The sequence below is a fragment of the Castor canadensis genome, chromosome 8 (assembly GCF_047511655.1).
Source record: "Castor canadensis chromosome 8, mCasCan1.hap1v2, whole genome shotgun sequence".
NCBI classification, from domain to species: domain Eukaryota; kingdom Metazoa; phylum Chordata; class Mammalia; order Rodentia; family Castoridae; genus Castor; species Castor canadensis.
The window spans coordinates 18,082,170-18,103,549 of NC_133393.1; the positions used below are offsets into that span (position 1 = coordinate 18,082,170).

At 46.2% G+C, this 21,380-nt stretch overlaps 1 protein-coding gene across 3 annotated transcripts in view; it reads right to left on the reverse strand.

Annotated features, from left to right (window-relative positions):
• Positions 1–545: 545 nt before the first annotated feature.
• Positions 546–21,380, reverse strand: part of Zfand3 (zinc finger AN1-type containing 3) — a 313,724-nt gene continuing 292,889 nt past the window's right edge. For all 3 annotated transcript variants that reach the window (XM_074082281.1, XM_074082282.1, XM_074082283.1), the window contains one exon: positions 546–2,871. In XM_074082281.1, coding sequence (XP_073938382.1) covers positions 2,717–2,871 — 155 coding nt within the window. In that variant the 3' untranslated portion in view covers positions 546–2,716. The remainder of the gene's footprint in view (positions 2,872–21,380) is intronic.

Below are 21,380 nucleotides of genomic sequence, written 5' to 3' on the forward strand. Positions count from 1 at the left end.
TCATCACCCTCATGGCCCCAACTGTGGGATCCTTATCTCTAATTCCTCTGCCTTAGCCCTGCCAAGTTTCTTAAACATTTCCAGACGTGCTAAGTGTACCTCATATACCAGATGTCACACTGCAATTATTCCCCTCCACTCTCCTTCGTGGAGCCTTCATTGCCTGTCCTGTGGGCCCTTCTGTGGGTGGGGTGTGGGTCTAGGAGGTGCTAGGATCCAGGCACCAAACCCACCCACACCTGGGGACCCTCAGGGCTGGTGCTCACATCTTCTCACCCCCCACACCCCAAGATTTCACCATCTTGCTGCTGCAAGAGTTTGGGTCCCACAGAAACACGTGCACCCCAGGGCCAGGCCTGAGGCCTGAGGCCTCCAAAGCTGAACCACTAACAGACACCAGGGAAGCAGCTATTTAGCTGTGATGCTTCCTGGGTATACCATGCAGAGCTCCTCCCATCTCTTTCCAGCTCTAGTCTGGGAGACACTGTACTACTTTTCTGTATCCAGGGAACATTAAGAACAGCCAAAATAGAGAAACCCAAGCGTTCATATGATTGGTTTAATTTTTTTTTTCAGCAGGAGAAAAAAAGAATAAAGTTACAAGATTCTTTTAATATTTTCACAATGTTAAAACTAAAACTGAGCTCTAGGCTATGTTTGTAAGTAAATCTAGAACACAAAAGGGTTAAATAAGATTTTCTCTTTAAAGATACAAGAATTTAAGCTTTCCTTACATTTAATAAACTTCACAGAACAGATACTGCAGGGGAACAGCCCTTCCCCCCACCTGGGCTCTCCAGTCGGAATTGAGCACGGCTGTGATCCCTGGATGTGATCCCTGTGTGCATGGCTCCCCAAGGCCTCCTTCCCACTACTGCCTCTGAGCAGCAGTTACTGGGGCCTGAGGGGCAGGGAAGGACACATGTGTGGCCTCTTCCAGATCAGAACTTGGTGGGGGCCTCAGTGGAGGCCTACTGAGGATGGCCATGTAGCGGCCAGAGGGCCGTGGCTTGACAACAGTGGTAAACGCTGGGCAGACCTGGCCTCTCCGCCCTGGGCTGCACTTTGAGCGAGACTTGGGTCTGGGTCCTGAAGTAAGAATTAAGGCTGGAGATTTTGCAGCGGATTTCCACTCTAGTGGTGGGGAGGAAGGGTGGGTGGGAGGAGGAGGTTGGGAAGAGCATGATTTCCTGTATCATTCTTTTGAACCAAAAAACATTTGTAGTTGCAGGTTCCACTGTTAATTTGCAGGCAGAGTTGTACTTTGTTTTATACAAAAGCAAGTTGCTGGGTTAAACTACTTAATCAGTGGCCCATGTTTGGACGGCCCCACACAGCCTCTGCAGAAGCCATCTGCCCTCACTGGCCTAGACCAGACGGAGGGTGCTGGCCCTGCTCCCCCCAACCTGATCCAGGCTTTGAAGGGAATCCCAACCCTGTCTAGCCAGCCCCACCTGCCTGACTCGCCTGGCCTGAGCTGCTAAGCTTCTGTACCCACTTGAAGAGAAGCAGGCTGAGATACCCTCCCACCCCCATCCACCACAGCAAATGACACTCTTGGAGCTGGCTGCGGCCACAAACCACTGTGCTAGAGAGATGCAAGCCTAGGGCCCTTGTGAAGCATGCTGCTGAGTGCCTTTCTGGTAACTTGCCATGTGGTCGAGAGGGACTATGGTTGTTCTTGCACTATGGGCTGCATAGAAACGGAGTGGAGGCTGTGGCACCATCACCTTGGCCCACAGGGGCCAGCAGGCTATGGCCAGAGAGAGGAGAGGGGAGGGGGAAGAGGGAGGGGTGGAGGCTGCGGGCAGCAGCTTGCCCAGCACACCTGCTGATTCCTAGTGACTACAAAACACCTTTTTTTTTTAAAAACTCCCCAGTTAGAAATCTGGCTGCAGAGCCAGCCTAGCTGCTGGGCAGCCATAAGCCTTACCTGACCCACTGCCAAATCCCTGCACGTGGCAAATGGCAGCAGAGCCGGCAGGTCAGGGGGCTCTGGGCTCCTTCTCAAAGCCCTGGATGCTGTGTAGAAAAGGTGGGGCTTGCACGTGGACTAACCTTGAGCGGAGCTAGTATGCAAAGTGACGTTACTGTCTCTCCTCTGTATGATGAGTTTTTCCGTAACAAGTCAGGTAAAAATTTCCATAAGAACCCCCCCACCCCCATTTCCAGCTTTGTGGGAGAGTGAGGCCACCGCCCAGCCCAGCCGCGTGGCCAGTCTCAGCAGCTTTCTGTGGCCAAGGCACGTGTGGCCATCAGATCCTGGCTACTGGGACTAAGGATAAGTGAAGAGGTGAAAGGCCGAACATGAAACAGTTTCTGGCAAAGCCATGTGCGTCGTGGGAACTTTAATTCCAGCTTCTACTCCTCTATTAACTCAGTCTCCATCTGGAACACTTTCCGCTTAAGGCTTTTATAAGTTTGACTCCAGCAGTGACAGGTATGTGTTGTTTTAAATCCACTAGCCATGCTCAAAAAAATATTCTTCATGTTTTAATTTTATACAATGGCTAGCAGGCACCTTAGTATCCAGCCAGAAATCAATTTCAACCACCATCAACCCCTAAACTACAGTACCAGGATGGCTGGCTAAAGAAAGGAAACGCTGGCTGTAGTCTGACGCGTGCCCAGTACAAGGTGTCTGGCTGACTTTGTCCTAAATAAGGCTAACATTAGTGAACTAAGAACAGCGTCATGTGGTGGCCGTGCCTGGCCTTCAGGAGCACCCCTCCCCGATGCGCTGACAGGAGCGCCCCACTTTCCGGTCCAGTTTCACCATTTTCATGATGGCTTCCTCTCGGCCGCGGCCCATGTGGTCAAACGTACAGTCATGCTGCTCGGGGAGGCGATGTAACATACAGAACACATAACCTGCAGCAATGGGAGAAGCAGAGGGCAGAGACTGTTAGGGTGGCTCTCTCTTGTCCAGGAGTGTAGGGGGCATCTCAATGGACGGACAATGGTCACAGCAAGGCCTCCTGCTGCAAAGAGTTTACTACAATGCTTCAAGTGGTCCTGTATCATGAGGCCCTGTACCTGTTCCACAGCTGCTCCAGTCGGTCGGAAATCCTCAGAACTCCCCACCTGCAGCTGCTCAGACACTGCCTGTTGGACCCCCAGTGGATGGGATCCCAAGTTAGCACAGTGAGACACAGCCCTTTCCCTTGGAGTAAGTGGGCTCTGGCCCTACCCACCCCCAACCAGTGTGAAGCAGAAGCACACAGAAGCTCAGCATTTTCCCTGCCCTTTCTAGGAGGCAGGGCAAGAGGGCTTATGTTACACTCTACCTCCTGTAGAACAGAACTTGGGGGTATGGTGGAAGGGATCGAACCTCAGCCCACAATTGAGTGGGGGGTGCTCCTAAAGGAAAGTGGAGTGCTTCAGGTTCTAGAAAAAGTAACACATAAACAGGAAAGACAAAGTCCTGACGTACTGGCCCTAGTGGCCACCTCCAAAGACCCTGATGCTTCTCCACCTCTCAGTGGGCAGGAAGTCAGGGTCCCTGCTCAGGGCCTCCCATTTGTACTGCCTCCCCAGCCAGGAGGAAGCTGTGGGTCCTCTTAGGGGCAGAGAAGGCCACGGGAGACACTGATCTGGTGCGTAAGAGAAGAGGATGGCACGATGGGCCAAGGACTGAGGAGAGGCAGGCAGAGCAGGGAGATGGGCAAAGGCTCTGGTTGGGCAAAGAGGACCCTTGAGTCAGAAGAGGCTTAGAGGACAAAGGGAACACAAAGGTATATCAAAATGTAGCCCTTCCCCTCCCAAGTCCCTGGTCAACTTCTAGAAAGATGATACATATGTGTGGTATGGATACCTCAGGCCCCCAGATCTGTCTGGCCCTCTCCTCACGGGACTGTGGGGAGAAGACCTGGGTAGGAGACACCTGCCAGTGCTGCTGCTCGTTCCCCACCTGCAGTCCCATCCTTCTGACTGGTCACACATCAAAAGCCTAGGCCAGGTCCATAAGAACAGACCTCCAAGTAAATCCACGTGTGTTCCTAACCTTGCTCTTCCTGTGCATTTGGAACTAGTTCCCACAGAAGCCTACCAGCCAGGGCCTCTCCTCTTTTCACCCCTCTTCCAGACCAGGGGCATTCACTCCCAGCCTGCTTTCCTTTGAGCACAGAGAGAACGGGTGGCCACTCCTAGAAAACCATCACTCAACCACCCACAGTAGCCACTTCTTTTCAAAGATGTGGAGGCCGTGATTTTAGAAGAAAAGACTAATTGGCAAGAATGAACCAGATTTTGGATTAACTTAAGATCCAATGGCTATAACTTTCACAATGGACTTCACCTAGACAATATTCCTCAAGCTAAGGGAGAAGAGGAAAAGAGTAAGGGGGGGGGCAGCTTAAATGGCTTCAAGGACACAGGTGGCACTCCCCCTGCTCAGAAACTTTGCGTTCAGGCCGTGTGCAAGTGCACATGTATCCAGCCTGGGGGCCTGAGCAACCTGGGCCATCAGTTATTGGAGAAAGCACATTATTAACTGCTTCCCAGGGAGAACAGGGCAATATGTTTGACTCTAAATTGGGACTGGGTTTAAGGAAAAGAACAGAGATGAAATTTTTGTCTCCCGAGAAACTAAGCTCCCACTTGGTCCAAAAGCAAAGTTAAGATTAATGAGCTCGTGTGTTATAGTTACTGATAAGTTCATTACTCGAAGATATTGGATACCAGTTGTCTTTCTCCTAAAGGATTTCACAGCAGAAGTGTGTACGGCCTCACTATACATCCTCTATTCTAACAAGCAAAAATCATCTTTTCAGAGCAAAGCCCATACCTGGTGAGGGAGAATCCACTGCCATTTGGGGCACCAGCAGGATGGTATCAGAGTGTGTCTGCAGATATTTTTGTAACCAAGTCTGACATATTTCTGTACCTGCAGCATCTACAATGAGGGATGGGGAACCCTGCTGCCCCTTCTCTTCCCTTCCCTTCCCTCAAGATACTGGGATGGTTCAGGAGAAGGTCCCAAGGGCCCTTCTCTCCTTTAGATGAATAGTGCTGGCTGAATAAAAGCAGCAGGAAATGGATTACTACTGAAATTAACCTGGCTCATCTTAACACCTCATTAGTCAAAGGCAGACTTGGTGGAGGGGAGAGGCTTCATTGAGTTCCCCTGCTGCATACACGCACGCACACATGCGCAGGCTTAGCCTGCCTTCCACCTGCTAGGGGACAGCCAACTCTGGAAAAGCAGACAAGTGACAACCCGAGCAACTCTCCTTGATGTTACTTTCATCCAGCCAAAAAGTCTTAATTCTATACCAGTTTCATGCACCTGCTAGACACACCCTGACACTGGTTTTGATTTTTGAAAAGTATAAACTACTAAACAACCAGCTACATTTTGGAAGCAGCACTTAACAATGAGAATGTACGGTACTGTAATTCACTGGGGAGAGGGCTGGGGAAATTTTTGGAAGGCCACCCTCCTAAATTACTGCACTGAGATTATTAGGTGGTGTATAAATTGCACTCAGTTCCCTCCTGGCCCAGGACTCACTAGAGGAAGCTACATGTGGAAGTGTCCCAAATGCTAAGTAGACATTACCCACTGACAGTGGCCTATGGCTAAATGCATTTTGGTGTCAGGAGTGTGCTGTACTGGACACAGAGAAAGGTGGGCAGGGGTGGGTGGGAATGATTTCACTTTTTTGGAAGTGAAAGTTTATTACAGAAACAAAGTATAACAGGCTACTCCATCAGCACAGCAGCTGAAACAAATCTTTATCCTCTTTTCTTAGGGTCCATGAATATATCCAGAAAGCACTGCAAATCTCATGAACACTACTCTCCAGAGACCAAACTAGATATGGGGAAGATTAAGCCCAAGCTGTAAGTGATTGTTCCTCATTTCAATGACAAGCACTGTTAAAACACAAAGGGTTCTGGCAGCCTCCTTTTGGCTAGGCCGTTTCTCTGCACTTCCTCCACACCCTTCATTAGATAACAAATGCTCAGACAGGAGGATCACAAGTTCTTGGGCTACATACATTGGTGTGTGTGTATGTCTGTGTGATCCATCTCCAAAAAGAAAAGAAAGAAGAAAAAGAAAACAGTGAGGGCCAGAGGAGGTGGCATTAAGAAAGGATCCTCCTCTGTCCTTTGGTATTACCTCCACCTCACTGTGCAGTTCTCTGCCATTAAAAAGTTACATGTGAAAATCAACTTTCTCACTTGCTCACATACATACACCTATCTACAGTCTTCTTATGGTGCCACTGTTTGGCAGCATGCAGTTTTACAAACAATTCCACCACAGCCATACAGCACATAACGCTTTGGAGGGAAAAAGAGGAGTACGGTAGGGAATATGATAAAAGAATGCTTACCCCCAAAAAGAGGAAAACAGTCTGGACTAAAGTTTTTAAAAACATGATCTGCCAGCCCTTTCCCCTACCAAGACTGGCTATCCTGTCCTTGGAACCCCAAGTTGCAGGATTTCTAGAATACTGGCCCCCAAGGAAGCTGTGGAGCTCTTTCAAGTCTGCCTGAGCTGTTTTTGCTAAGTGCAACAAAATGCTCAACAACTTATGTGGGCAGCTCTGCTTGCTGGCCCTGAGAACAATTTGGGAGGAGCCCATAACTTAAAAAGGGAGGGTGAAGCAGCAGCTCTCTCGGCACTTTATTCCAAGGCTGCGCCCTGACCTGCCTCTCTGCACTGTTCCCTCTCTGAGCGGGCCACTGTTCTAGTTTCTGACAGGCCACCCTGGGCATGGGACAGGAAAATGACACTAGGGAGGAAGCCCAGGCATGGCAGGTGACCCCAGTCCACCACCTTTGAGATGTGGGCTGGAAGGTCTCCACTGTCAGTTTGAGAAGAAACCTCCAGCTGAGCAGACAGCCTCAGGAAAGGGACATGCAATGGAAGGGGAAGAGAAGAGCACCACAGCAGCTGACTACTGCCGGCCACCATGCCAAGGCCCTGCCTACGCCCGTGGCTACAGACAGCAAAAGATGAAGGGAAAGCGGTAGCCTTCCCAGCTCAATGCCAGAGACCCAAGCTCTGGATACATAAAAACCTCAGTCCTGAAAGAACTCACATGAATGAGAAATGCAGACAGTGACTTTCAGGCCAGGCCTCAGGGGGCTGGCTTCTCTTTGGAGAAGGGACCACCCATGGACATTAAACTAGCACATCTACACTCAAGCCTCCTATTGTGGACATGGGGCCTCTGCCCCAACAAGTGAGTCATGTGCCAAATAGATGTGAAGACACCTGAAGAGCCTTAGAAACACATTCCTACTAGAAAATTCTTCCATGACTCTTAAGTTTGACACACAGATATTTAAAAATGCTCATTTGGTAGAAACCAAACTTTTGACTATACTTTACAATTTTGGGGGGTTTTCTTGGCAGTACTGAGGTGTGAACTCACAGCCTTATGTTGGTTAGGCAAGGGTTATCTACTACTTAAACCACACCTCCAGCCCTTTTAGCTTTTTCTTCAGATGAGGTCTCACACTTGCACTTTCTACCTTGCATAGCTGGTATTATAGCTGTATACCACCACACTCTGTATTTTATTTGTTGGTACTGGAGTTTGAACTTGGGGTGTTAGGCAAGTGCTCTACCACTTGAGCCACACACCTAGGTCTCCCTCACCTTTTTGCCCAGCATGGCCTGGAATTGTGATCCTCCTCTCTCTGCCTCTCACATAACTGGAATCACAGGTGTGGCCACTGTGCTTGGCCCACAAGCTTTTAAAGTTAATTTAGAGATGGTAGAATTCTTGTAAATTACACAGACTGAAATACATCACATTGAGAAGGCATCACATGAAGCTGCCCATTCCACTGACGTCCTGAACCCTTTCATCATGGAAGGGTTGCCCACGTGTCTCCCTTTTATAGTAAACCAATGATACCTAAACTGATGATGTCCATGGTCTCCCAAGTTTAGTTTCACTGTACCTGTATAAACATTTCCAAATAAAATATGTAAATGAAAAAAATAAACACCTGAAATTTACCCAATTCATTCAGATGCTCTTACTCAGCTAACTTCACTTCTGTTTTCACAGGGCAGCGGTGTGTGGGCATTTTGAGACTAAATCTACATTACAGGGAGCAATTTTCACAAATGACACCATTAGGCAAAAATCTGTTAACACCTTGCTCTAAGTGCTACAAAAGTTGAGTAATATTTCCTATTTCATTCTTATTTTAAAAATCCACAGCAATCACTGCCCAAGAACCAATGCAAAGGAGAAAAGCTCTGTGTTCTCTGCCTCCCAACAGAGCCAGCAGGCAGGCAGGGTGCTGGGGCAGCTTGACAAGCAAATATATGTCTGTCCCCATCCTCAGGCCACAGGGAATGGCTACTTTATGGGGGGGTGGGGGAAGTGGGTACCTCACAGTTGGGGACCAGAGGGAAGGAGCCCACCTTACATCCTGCCAAGGTGAGCTGCTACTCAGGGCCAGTGACCCCCAGGCCAGCACTAAGAATTAGGCAGCGGTCTGAACTAACCTTTTCCATAGAACACCTTGAAGGTGACAAAGAAAGTGATGCCAAAATTCACAAAGTTTGAGCTCGTCACATTTCTATTTAATCCATACTGGGAGGAAATGTTGTTTATTGGGTTTATCTTGGGGAAAACACACCATTTAAAGTTGGAGTGCTAACTTTAATCAGGCTTTAATTAAATTTGTTTTCCTGCAGATCCACCTCTTGAAGGCTACCCCAAGTGAATGGTTTGTTTTTGCGGTACTGGGGCTTGACCTCAGGGCTTTCACCTTGAGGCACTCTACCAGCCCTATTTTTGTGAAGGGTTATTTTGAGATAGGGTCTTGTGGAACTATTTACCCTGGCTGACTTCGAACCACAATCTTCCTGATCTCTGCCTCAGGAGTAGCTAGGATTACAGGTGTGAGCCACTGGCACCCAGACCAAGTGGTTGTTTTATTAAAGCCACAGACCAGGACAGGCCTTAATTCCAGCTGCTTGGGTGTTTTTAACCTCACTTCAAGAAATGTTTTACACTTTCTTGCTCACTTGGATTTCAAATTATCAAAGGTTCAAGCAGATCCTAAAAATACTGACAAGCCTTCTGGACTGAGGCAATGTAAAATGCTCTGCTGGTGTGTGCAACGTGAGGTGGCAGTGCACGTGCTATCTTCACAGTGCCTGCTCACCAGCCCACTAGCCCATGCTGGCTGCAGCACAGTGACAAGGCTCGGGCAGGTGTGTCCACTTTTGAGGTAAATAAGACTATTGCTACAGGTGCACACAGGCACCAGCAAGCAGAACTAACCTATCCCAGACTTCTCAAAGCTTTCTGAGGGCTCCACCTCTGTGTCTCAACAGTAACAGGTATCACCTGGTATTTAAAACGTCTAAGAAATAACAAATATGTGTGGCCTTTGTGTACAAAATGACCAGGCAAGATCACTGGAAAAGAGTCACATTTTCCCAGTAAGATAAAAGTTTCTTGAAGCTCAGGACAGCTCACTGACCGCCTAGCTCACTTGTAAGTATATGTTGGGAACAGCAGGTGGTTATAGGAGAGCTTGCTGGAAAGCTTTAGCTACTTATACTCCCACCAGCAGCAATCCCTGGATTACACCACATTGGATGACCCAGTGCCCAAGGCAGAATTTGTAGCACAGAAATGTATTAAAGGATCTTAATGCATTTTATTTCATCAGGCTCATGGCAAAGAGAAAGCAGCTGTAGGTGTTTCCAGAATGGAATATGTCTGCTTTACATTCTCCTCCATCCCTGGGTTTGCATAGTGGAAAGAAAATCATTAGACTCCAAGAAACAGAACTAGATCCCAGCTCACTGAGTTGGCTGACACAGGGCTCTGCTGGGTTGGAGAAGAAAACCACGGGATGAAAAGAGGTCAGCTGCCCATGATCCTAGCAGCAGAGCCACAGTGACTCACCAAGCAGGCTCCTGTGTCCATTTTCCAAAGGGAAGGAGAAGTTGCAATTTAGAAAAGCCCATTCTATTCCTTAAGAAGTTAATAAAAAGCACTAAACTACACTGAGATGATTCTAAAGCAGAAAGTTATTAAAATATCAGCTACATACAAGCTAGATATCCCAACAAAAAGCAGTGCTATAGAAGGCAGGTAAACACAGGAGCCTATGCTGCACAAACTCAGAGCAGCGCTCTCTCTCAGTGGCAATGACAGAGACACCCTGGCATATTGTTCACATGGCTCTGAGAGTAGCCAGCAATGAAGGGAAGAGACCATGTCACGGACCAGCTGGATGAAGCCTTGATGCAGTTTGAACACATACCATTTTAAAACTACAGAAACATCCACGCTGTTCACATCCTTTATTACTGTGTTTCGAGATAGCCCTGTTCTTCTAAAAGCCTCTTACCCCTTCTCTGTGGAGAACTGTCTCCTCCTATTGTAAACTTATGCAGCCCTTACTTTTACATGACAGGAGAACAAACCTTTCACAATTCACTTTGGCCTCCACCCAGGCAAAACCTCTTTTTGCTACCTTGGGGGTGAGGGGACATGGTGACCTGTGAGAATACTAAACCCCAGTGCACAAGGAGAAGGGGGCTGGCTGCTGGCTCCTATCTATTATGCTACACTGTCCATGTACAGATGAATATATATTTATTTAAAAACTAAGAGAAAGTGGCTCAAGGCAGTTTTTGCCAGGAATAACTACTTGCTCTTTCAAACATCATTTCAATAGCTGAAAACTGGGGCAGCATTTTGGGACACAACCCCTAGGAGGTCCCTGTGCTCTTGGCCCCAACTGTCCCCTTCCCCAACTGTGGCCTCTACATGGGCTCTCAAGAGAACAGTGCTGTGCTGGCAAGAAACTTGCTTTTTGGGTGACCTTACCCTCCTTTCAGGAGGTTCATGATGTGTATGGCCTTCGTCAGCATGCCCTTGTCCTCTAAAAGCTGACGTTCTCAAATGGAGCACTGTCCTATAAAACCAGGCCCAGAGCTGCAGCGGAGGTAAGAAGGGTGGCACCCATCCTGCCCAAGAGGGCATGGCTAGGGCTCACAGGGGTAGCTCAGCAGCCAGGCTCCTGCCACATGGCTCCTCAGAGAACTCTGCCCTGGTCAGCGATCCCTGAAGGCAGCTCTGCAAGCAAGAGCCAGTTCACCCAAGTCACAGAATGTCTAAAGTTGCAATGTAGTCAGGGGCATCAGAATGAAATGCCATACCTCTCTCTCCAGAGCAATACCTGGAAAGAAAGGATTATTTTCCTCATGGTTCTCTGATGGACTTTCCCTCAACATGCAGGGATCACAGGGGGAGTACATGGAACATAGTCCCACCACTGCTGCCATGCCAAGTCCTTAACAGGTGACTGCTGACTGTTGCGTGGTCATTAAACCCTTCAGAGTGTCAGCCATGTGCCTTGCTTGGGTTGTTAATGCTCATGAAGCCTCTGGCTCAAAGAGGCCTCCCTCTCATCTGACAGCTAAATCACCTGGCTGCCTGACTTTGACCTCCTCCAACCCCATTGCTTGCTTCTGCCCGCCTGCCTTCTCAGTCTACACGTGGGTGGGTTCCTTTCTCCTTTGAGAAGTCCCACTGACACTGAAGAATGAATGTGGAAATCTTGCTCAGAACAACAGATGTACGAGTTCCTCTCCACAAACCTGTTTTTATAGACTGTAAATGCACGCCAAGTGACATGCTCAGGGAAGAATTCTGCTGAGAGATGCAAACTGCAGAGAAACCTGATTTAAATATATGAAGACGACACAGGGCAGCCTGGGAAAGCACTCAGTGATCAGGGATACCTTGAAAGGGACATGGAATCCTTCCAAGGACAACAGAGAGCAGTTTCTCTGTCCCTGTGGGGGGTCTCCAAGTTTGGTCACGTACAGACCATGTATGCAAGAAGCCGCATGTCTGTAAGAAGCCACATGTCTGTCTCTGAGACTGCTGGGCAGGGAGCTTACTTAGTGAAAGGAATGGGGTGTAGCCACTGCCAATGGTCTGTCTTGCTCCCAAGCTGCACCAGCAGCACACACACACATTTTATGTATTTCTTTCAAGAACAGTCTCTAACATGCTTTTTGTTCTCACCACAATAATCCCAAATGGAAACTGTAAGGAGCATGAGTATAGCACACCTTCCTATTTTTTCACAAAATCTGACCTTTAAAGTCACAAGCCCCAGAGTGTCTGCTGTCCACAGTTAGGAGTGGGAACAGAGCAGGGAAACTGGCTTCTTGATTATTCAAGTTTAAAGTTAGTTTATTTAACATACCTCCCATGAAAGGGAGGGGCTTATTTGGTAGAAAAATGGGGCGTGACTCAAGGAACAGAACACCAGCCTAGCAAGTACAAGGCCCTGAGTTCAAACCCTAGTACTGCCAAAACAAAATGAAAAAGTGCTCTAGCTGTAGACATAAGTCCAAATTTGAAGACAGACTATGGCTCTACTTAAACCCTCGCTGAATCAACAGCCCCACTGTTTAATCCAATAAACTTCCTGTGTGGAAGGAGCTAACCTCACAGCCCAGGCCCATTATCACTTATGGGGTGGAGGTGGTGAAGGGCTCAGATACCAAGTGGCTACAATCTGGGTCTGAGCAACACCCCACAGACGGAGGCTGAAATTGGTCAATCCAACTATTTTCTCATCTGAGCAGCTGAAACAGATGCCTGCCTCTGTGGGCTCTGGGACACTTGTTCACGTCATTCTCCTAGTAGCCAGGTATCTACTGGAAAAATCAGAAACACTGAGGGCCGGGCCCTCTTTGTCTCACCTGACATTCTCCATGGTATAAAATTCTCTATGTACATACACTTGCCTCTCTGCGGAGCTCTGTGACACTGTACTCAGTTATCTACTTGGTAACTCAGTGAGCTCAAAATTTTGAGTTGCCTAAAACAGTACACTTGCTCCTTCCTCACAAACATACCTCTCTTTCAGTGCCTCCCATCCTCAGAGATGGGGGCCACCAGTAGCAGCTCATGACACATCACTGTCATCTTCCTTACTTCTCACATTCCCTTACCAAGTCCTGTGGATCCCATTTGTCCAACAATAAAACCTACTCTCACCTTTCTACCTCTACTGCCACGGCCTAGTAAAGGTTACTGGTGACCAAAAGTCACTGGCATCCTTTTGCCAAGGCAGCTGAAACACATCCATCTTCCTCACAGCAGCATTAGAGACCCTGTCAGTGCTCACCAGACTCCTTGAGTTTAAGCTTTAATGGTCTCTACTGATTGTAATAAAAACATCACAACCATACCCCTGAATACCTCTGTCTCTCCTCTGCACTCTGTGTTCTGACATACTAGTCCCCTAGTCTTGCTTTCTGGGGCCTCAGTCTCAATGTCTCCTCCTAGGAAGACCTCTGGGACCCTCAGGTTAGGTGAGGCCCCATTACATACTTTCACAGCCTTTGGACTAGTCCTTCAACCAGCAGCCACAATGATAACTTGAATGTTATTTGTGTAACTTCTGCATTTAATTTGCCTCCTTGACCAGAGTTCATGAACTCAAGGACCACGTTTCTGTAATTTGTCACACGTCTTTATGCTTAGAGCAACATTTGAGTCACTCAAAATACTGTGGTTGAGTGAGTGAACAAGAGGTTACTTAAAAAGACGACACTGTATTCCCTGAACCTTAGGGGACAAGCAAAAGGCCAACGAAGAGCTTAAATGGCTTACTCGGATTACCCTTGACCACACCTCTCTACACCACTGCCATTTTTCCATTCTTGGCACCCTTTCCTTTCTCAGTATCTGCGATGTCACCCTCCTAATTTTCTTTCCATCTCACAGGAATCCTTCACTGGCTTCTCTAAAACTCCCCCACAGAATGAGGTCCTTCTATGTATTGACCTTTTACATCCTTCCTTTTTGCAATCTCATCCAGATCCAAGGCTTTCAATGCTAATGCCTCCTGAACTTAAGATGTCCAGCCATGAATTTTCCCCCTAAAATCCAAATTCCTATATATGCAATATATAAATACCCAATAAATGTCTCAAACTACATTGGCTAACAGGAATCTGAATGTGACACATTCAGAACAGACTCCTAATCATCTTGACCCTACATTAGTTCATATCCTAATCTTCCCTGTCTAGTAAATAGCAAAAAACCTACCCACCTGCAGATCAAGTCAAATCCAGGACCCACTCTTGATTCCTCTTTTCCCTTACTCCTCATACATTGATATTTTAGTGGTCTTGTTAGATTTGCTTCTAAATGGTATCCTGAATCCATCCTTCTCTCCATCACATGCAAAGATAGCAAGAATGAGCTCAGCATGCTGAAGGAGAAAAAAGCACCAGCAGGGTTGGACTGCAGGGAGGCCAATGGCTCCCACCACGGTTTGCCAGAGACCAGTTTCTGTCTCTCCTGCCCTGTATGCCTTCCCCCTCATGGACTTTGGGCTTCTGAGGGTTTTTTTTTTTTTTTTTTTTTTAGGAAAATTGACCTAAGATGTACTTGTTTAATTTTTGTTAATTCCCCTTTGAATATAGTAATAGAATATGAATGTAATAAATTTCAAATTCTGTAAAATAATATTCAGCAAAAAGTAAGTCATCTAATTCTTAGTTACCCTCCCCAGAGGCCAATCACTGCCCCGATCTTTATATATTCTTGAGTTTATACACAAGCATTGCTGTTGCTTTCCCAGAGGGATGTTTTTAAAATGTCAATCAAATCATCACTCCTCTGCCTAAAACCCTTTGATGGCTACTATGTTTAAAATAATAATTGTATTCCTTGCCAAGGCCTACAAGCCCCTGGCTAGTCCCCACAAGCCTTCCACTCTCCTCTCGCTGTGCTCTAGCTACACTGACTAGCTTTCTGTTCTCTGATATGCTGAATTTGTTCCCAGCCCAGGGCCTATGTTCTGTCTATAACACTTTTCTCCCAAACTTGCATGCCTGCGCTCTGCTTTCATGTCCTCCCAGGTGCTAGCCTGCCCAACCCACTTGTGACTCCTCCTACTTTCATCATTCTCTGCTGTTTTATCACATCACGATACTTCTCCCTACCAGAAATGATCCTGTGTATTTGTTCCAAAGTTTACTGCATCTCTCCCCCAAACAATGAAAGTACCAAGAGGTCAGAGACTCTTTAAAAGTTTTATTCCCTAGCACTCAACAAAGATTAGTAGAACAAGTAATTTAGGTAAGGGTTGACTCATGAGAAACAGAAAATTACTTCTAGCATAAAAAGATGTTTAATACTAGTAACTGTGCCTTCCTCATACTCCAGAAGCTAACGTGCTATCTAACTCTAATTCTGTGGGCAGTCAGGAATGCAGCAGGCACGCAGGCACGATGGAAGATGTTTCACAACATTTTCTGCACTCGTAGCTTTACTTTCCTAATTATGCTTTTCTATTATCATCATTAACACAAGTTTTTATTCCCAGAGATCACTGAGAAGCAACCCAGAGACGTCCAAGATGGCGATGTCCTGGAATCAGACTTTGCTGTAGCGTATGATTACAAATGAGCCGAATACAGGTAATGAAAAGGGTAATTACTCAGCTCCCACTGACATTCACTTCCCTCCTCTACTCTAGTCTTTTGGTCAGTTACTCTAGATTCGATGGAAATTCAGTCCTGGGGTAGCCGCTCAACTAAGGGAAGAGCAATTTAAACTGATATGAATATTAACGTAAACCTGGCCCTTTAATTTGCAAATTTAGAACTTTCTCTCCCTTCCTGGGTAAACCTGTAACATGGCACAGCACAGTGCAGGAGAGCACATGCCATCCTGTGTATCAACCACAAGAAGGCACAAGCCCAATTATGTGCTGATTTACACCTGCCATCTCCCAGGGGACAGCAGGCTGACATGTTTCAAGAAGGAAGAGTGTCTGAATGTGTTAAAAGCACAGCATGTGTCCTGATAATTCTATGAGGAAGAGGCTTATTGGGCTCTACAAGGCTCAAACAGTAGCTGCTAGACTGTCCAGGATCCACAGAACCTGTCTTCAACCAGAGCAGCCACTAACTGCCACCTCCCTATAGCCTAGAACCATTCAGCTCCTGCGTAGCAAGAGGAAAAAAAATTTTTGTTTTGCACCACCAGGGTTCGAACTCAGGGTCCTCATGCTTGCCAGGCAGGCACTCTGCCACCTGAGCCATCCCGCCAAGGTCAACCTCGACTGTAACGCTCCTGTTAATGCTTCACATGTACCTGGGATGACATCCACCACCACATCCAGCTTTTTTATTAATTGAGTCGTAATTTGAAACACAGTCCTCCCAGTCTCCACCTCCTGAGTAGCAAGAATTATAGGTGTGAGCCACCCTCCCAGAAAGAGCAAATAACTACTACTTCACAGGAACTTTTGGCTAGAGGACAGTATCTAACACTGGCACGGACCTTGACCCCTTGTTCCCTGCAGTCCCAAAGTACTCTTCTGAAAGACTTGTCAAGAATGAATGAAGCAGGCTTCCAGAAAACAGCTACAGAAGCAGAGTCCCCAAAGGTCAGTGTTACCTGTCTCCTCCCAGGCACTATACATTTTGGCATATAATAATGGTTGTTGAAGCCTGTGATCAAGTACAAAGATGCATTCCCATCATCCCCTCCTAACTGTATCCCATGGGATACAGCAATAAACTAGATGGTATAGGTGGCTCTACCTCCCAAGGTCACCAGTGACAACAGAGAAAACAAAACACCCTTCAAATCTTAGAAGAGACTAAGCAGCAGCCCTTCTCAGACTTGGGGGTTAGCAGTGTGGCCATTCTCCACCCATGGTAAGTGACATACACTCAACCACACCCCACTACACACCTCCATATCAGCCTACTTCCTCACATTTCTGGTCCTTCTCTACTTTGTTCCTTTTTCCTTTCTCTCCAACACATTTCCTTTTACATTTTCTTGTTTCTCAAGGTGTGCATGCTTGAGGGCAGGCCAGGTCTGGGGTGCTGGTGAGTATCCACATCTAGCAGCTGTCATGAGTGTATCTCTCTGGTCTGCAAAGTCCCTGGGAGAGGTGCTGATTTCCTCCTAAGCTCCATCTAGCCATGAACAGGGATAGGAATAACTTCTGCACAAACAAGGAGAAAAGGCAATTCCCTAGAGAAGCCAGATGATCCAGTTATTTTAGACAATGAACTACAGGGCTGACATATCCATTTTTCTCAGCTCTTTGCCCCTGAACTCTGCTCCAATGTTATAGTCAGTCTCATCTACCCATATCGGGGCTGTAGTAGTTTCTTTTCCAATTAGTTAAGAAAGTCTGACATCTCTTTTTAGTATCTGGTAATGCACTACCTGTCACACCCCTTGAGGGTCCCTGTTCCAGGGACTTAGCTCCCTTAGCAGCATGGCTTTGGGTCTCAGAGACGGAACAGTTCTAGTGCCCCTCACACCAGGAACCATGTGAGAGCCAACAACCAGGGAATACTCTGTGCATGGTGGTCTTATTCTGAGATAGCCTTCTCCATTCCTGCTTTCCAAAAAATGGCAATGGTCTCCAATGCAAGTTTTCATCTTCTAACATTGACTACAGTGTAAACCAACAGAACCTTATTCAGCCTCCTTGCTAGTGACAAGAGAATAAAAGGCAAGGCCTGATTGGAGTCTGTGTCTCCAGAGCCTAGGAATGAGGACTTAAGGGATGTCACATGATCTCATCAGGACCTTGGTCTGCTTAAGTAAAAAGCACTTTCCAGAAGCAGAAAGAAACTTCATTGATATTGATCTTTTCAGAGGAAAGGTGCTATAGAAATCTCACCTAATAAATAAAGGAGTCAAGCTTCCAGGGTTGGGCTGTCAGTCCAGCAAGGGAAAGAAGCTATCAGGCTCAAGGAGTCAAAAGTATTTACTGGTCATCTGTGCACTGTTTACATAGCTCTATTCTAGAAGCTGGAAGGAAAATAAACAAAACAACAACCAAAAAAAGGTTACCAGTTCCTGCTCTTAAAGACAGCTGGAGATGCAGAGAGAAAAACAGCTGAAGGTCACAAGAAGCAAAGTGAGAAATGAACTACAAATAAAATCAATACAATTCAGCAATGTGTGGTAAATCAGGGCACCCAGGAGGGGTCAACTGCATAAGGTATCCAGGAGGAGGTAGGATTTCACAGACAATGAGGACATGCATTAGTCAGTAAGAAGCAAATGCCACTGGGTCTCATATTACCCAGTGGAGCAGGAGACAAGACTCTGTCCTCTAGCAGTATCTCATTTTGATGTGACAAGTGGTGTGTAGCTAGCTGGAACACAATTAGAAAGAGTACACTATAACGATTCCTCAACACCTAAACAAGGGGGACTCACACTGTAGGTCACGCATGTTTTTACCATTCAGTTCTCAGTACAGAGCCATCTCTAAAACATGGAGGTGGTCAAGGAATGGACTAAATACTCTAAGACTGAAGGTATAGAATGCCCATGCTTCAGTGGTTTTGTCAGTGTCCAGGATGCCCAATGGGCCAGCCCAAACACATCAAACAATGGTGTTTCCTTACCATTTCTGAGTCACTAAACTTTGAAGCTTGAGCTTTCATCTCTGTAAAAATGGAGGAGCCCTTGTTCAACAATACTTTTATAAGGGTCAAATGATAGAACACAAGTGTAGGCACCAGTATACAGTAGATGCCCAATGAAATTGTTCTTATTCCTTCACAACTGTGATAGTGCAAAGTTCCCAGTCTATTCATACAATTAACTAAGCATCATTGTATAGCAGGTACTGCAGTTGGAGCTAAGAACTGCAGAATACGATACTCCCTACACCCTGTAGTGCTCAAGGTCTATGAGGAAGGACAGCCTTGTAGACAGAATTTCAGTATGCTGAGTCACATATCAACAAAAACCAACCATGGGCTCTACAGAAGAGAAAACTTTTGAGCAATCTCGGGAGGGTATCACAGATGAAGAAAGGTTTTATTTAAAAAGTCACCCAGATTTCGTGAGGTCTCTGATGAGGAATACATGATGACAAACCTGAGTCTAATCTGTTATTCCTATACCTGGACCCTGACCTTGATATTCCAGTAACAGTTCTTCAGTAGCTAGGAATGGAGGAACAGGGGTGCTGGAAAGCCTAAGTCACTGAGTGAAGAGCAGGCTTGCAGATGAGGAAGAGGATGTGAGTGGCTGCTGTGGAGAGCAGAATGGGCAAGAGCATGCCCACACCTTATGAGAGGTGGCCCATTTCAGTTTCGTCGAAAAAGCACCTATTCAGTTATGGCCATTCAGCGACAGGAGGTCCATTCTCCCTCCATGCTGGCGATGCACCCAGTGGCTTACCCACCAGACAGATGATCTGGCAGGTCTTTCATGTGTTTGCATCTAGGTGGAAGAGTAGTAGGTTTGTAGGGCTGCAGTGAGACTAGTATGGTCACACAGTTAGTTCTGTGACCTTGTGATCTTTGTGACTTCCAAAAGCTCATCTTATTGATGCCCAAAATGAAACACAGGTTTGATTTATGCAAATGAACCATTCCTCAAAGTTAAGTAAGTAAAGCCACATCCATTAACAAATAATTGGAATTAAATCAAGAAAGCAATGCCACCGTATCTGATAGTATATACGTCTTATCTGATTTCTTCCCTCCACCAATAAAAATTTAAGGCAGAGCCAAGCACATAAAAATCAATACTACCTTTCTCTATGTACATCTTACACCTTCGGCCAAATATTCATCAGAAAACCCTGAAGTTGTACAGGTACTTTTGGCCTCAAGAATTTACACAGGGACTAGCCCAGACCTTCTCTCTCTCACCTGTAGTTGGACCTTCCCTAAAATGCTACTCCAGAAGGGCTTTCCCTTAATGATAACCAGAAGGCTCACCAGAACATCACACGTCATTTACTTTTAGTTTTCTTCTGTATGTTACTAGTCAACACTTAGTGAGTCAGCTCACATTTGTATTACATCATTTCCGTACAACTATTCAACAGCCTTGGCTTTTCTGCATGCTTAATTAAAAAAAAAAAAGTCAAGTAAGATCACGTTGAACATATTCAAAATTACTGATGGTTTCTCACCATAAGCCAACAAGCAAACTCCCCAACCTGGAACCTGGAATGCTTCCTTGCCTTTGTAGCAGCTTCTCCTCACTTGATGCCAAAGTTCCATCCAGCTGCAGAGTTCACTCCAGCTGGGCCCAAGCACTCTCTTTTTCCTACATCTAAATACTACCCTTCCTTTCAAGCCTCAACTGTACAAGCTTGTCCAGAATCTTCTACTTGGGACTAATCTCTCTCCTAATACCCTTTTAACATATGGCTTGCACTTGGAAAAACTCTAAGGACAGTCTGCTCTGGATGGCAGTTACTTTATGTATGTTTATGTCTTCCTCCCAAGCCTGGCAAATCCCAGCATAATAAAATCCTCTTAGGGATCCTTAGAGAAGTGGCTGATTCCAGGACTGGGGAAAAGCAAGCACAAGATATATCCCAGACACATCTTGTTATGCCAAAGAGTTAGTAAGTGCTCCCTCCCTGTCCCCCAATATGAGGAGGAACATGTCACAAGGACACAGACACCAGTCTTGAAGAAACTTCAACCTGGTCAAATACAGGACCACTTGAGCAACAAAATAATTAAGTATTGTATTGAACTGCAAAGCACTGAAAAAAATAAGTCCACAACAGTAATAGACAAACTAAATAGGGGAGGAAAGGAGTCCTCATTTACAGAAGAATGCCAAATGCCAAACGGTGCCTAAGGAAGTAGGGCTGGAATTTAAAAAAATAAATAAATCATCATTTTGGTTAGGCGCAGTGGCTCACATCTGTAATCCCAGCTACTTGGGAAGTGGAGATTGGGAGGATCTTGGTTTTAAGGGCAGCCCAGGCAGAAAGTTAGCAAGACTTCATTTCAACCAAAAAATCAGGCATGGTGGTGCATGCCTGTGGTCCCACCTACACAGAGGAAGAACACAGGTAGGAAAAACAAAATCTGAGGCCAGCTCCAGGCAAAAACATGAGACTCTATTAAAAAAATAACTAAAGCAAACAGGGCTGAGTATGTGGCTCAAGTGGTAGAGCTCCTGCCTAGCCAATGCAAAAACTCAATAAACTTCAATTTGCAACCACTATAGTAAAGATTGGTTCAAGAGTTATTAATAGATGCTAAATCTAGAGGAAATTTTTGATGAGAAGCAGAGTTCTCAAAATTTGACCCTCAGACCAGCAGTATCAGCATCATCTGGGACTTGTGTCATTGAATCAGAACCTCTGGGAGAGGGGCCCAGCAATCTATGTCTGACACACCCACCAGGTTATTCTGATGTCCATCACATTTAACCTAGACTACAAGTTCCTAGATTCTGTATTTTGAGCTTCTCTGTTCACTACAAAATCTAGCAAAACTCTGTGTGCATAGCCATCTCAAAAAATGCTTGCTGAATCTGGTTTGCCAGTGAATGCTAGGGAAGAAATGGCCGCTGAGGCATGTGGAGATGATAAACTTT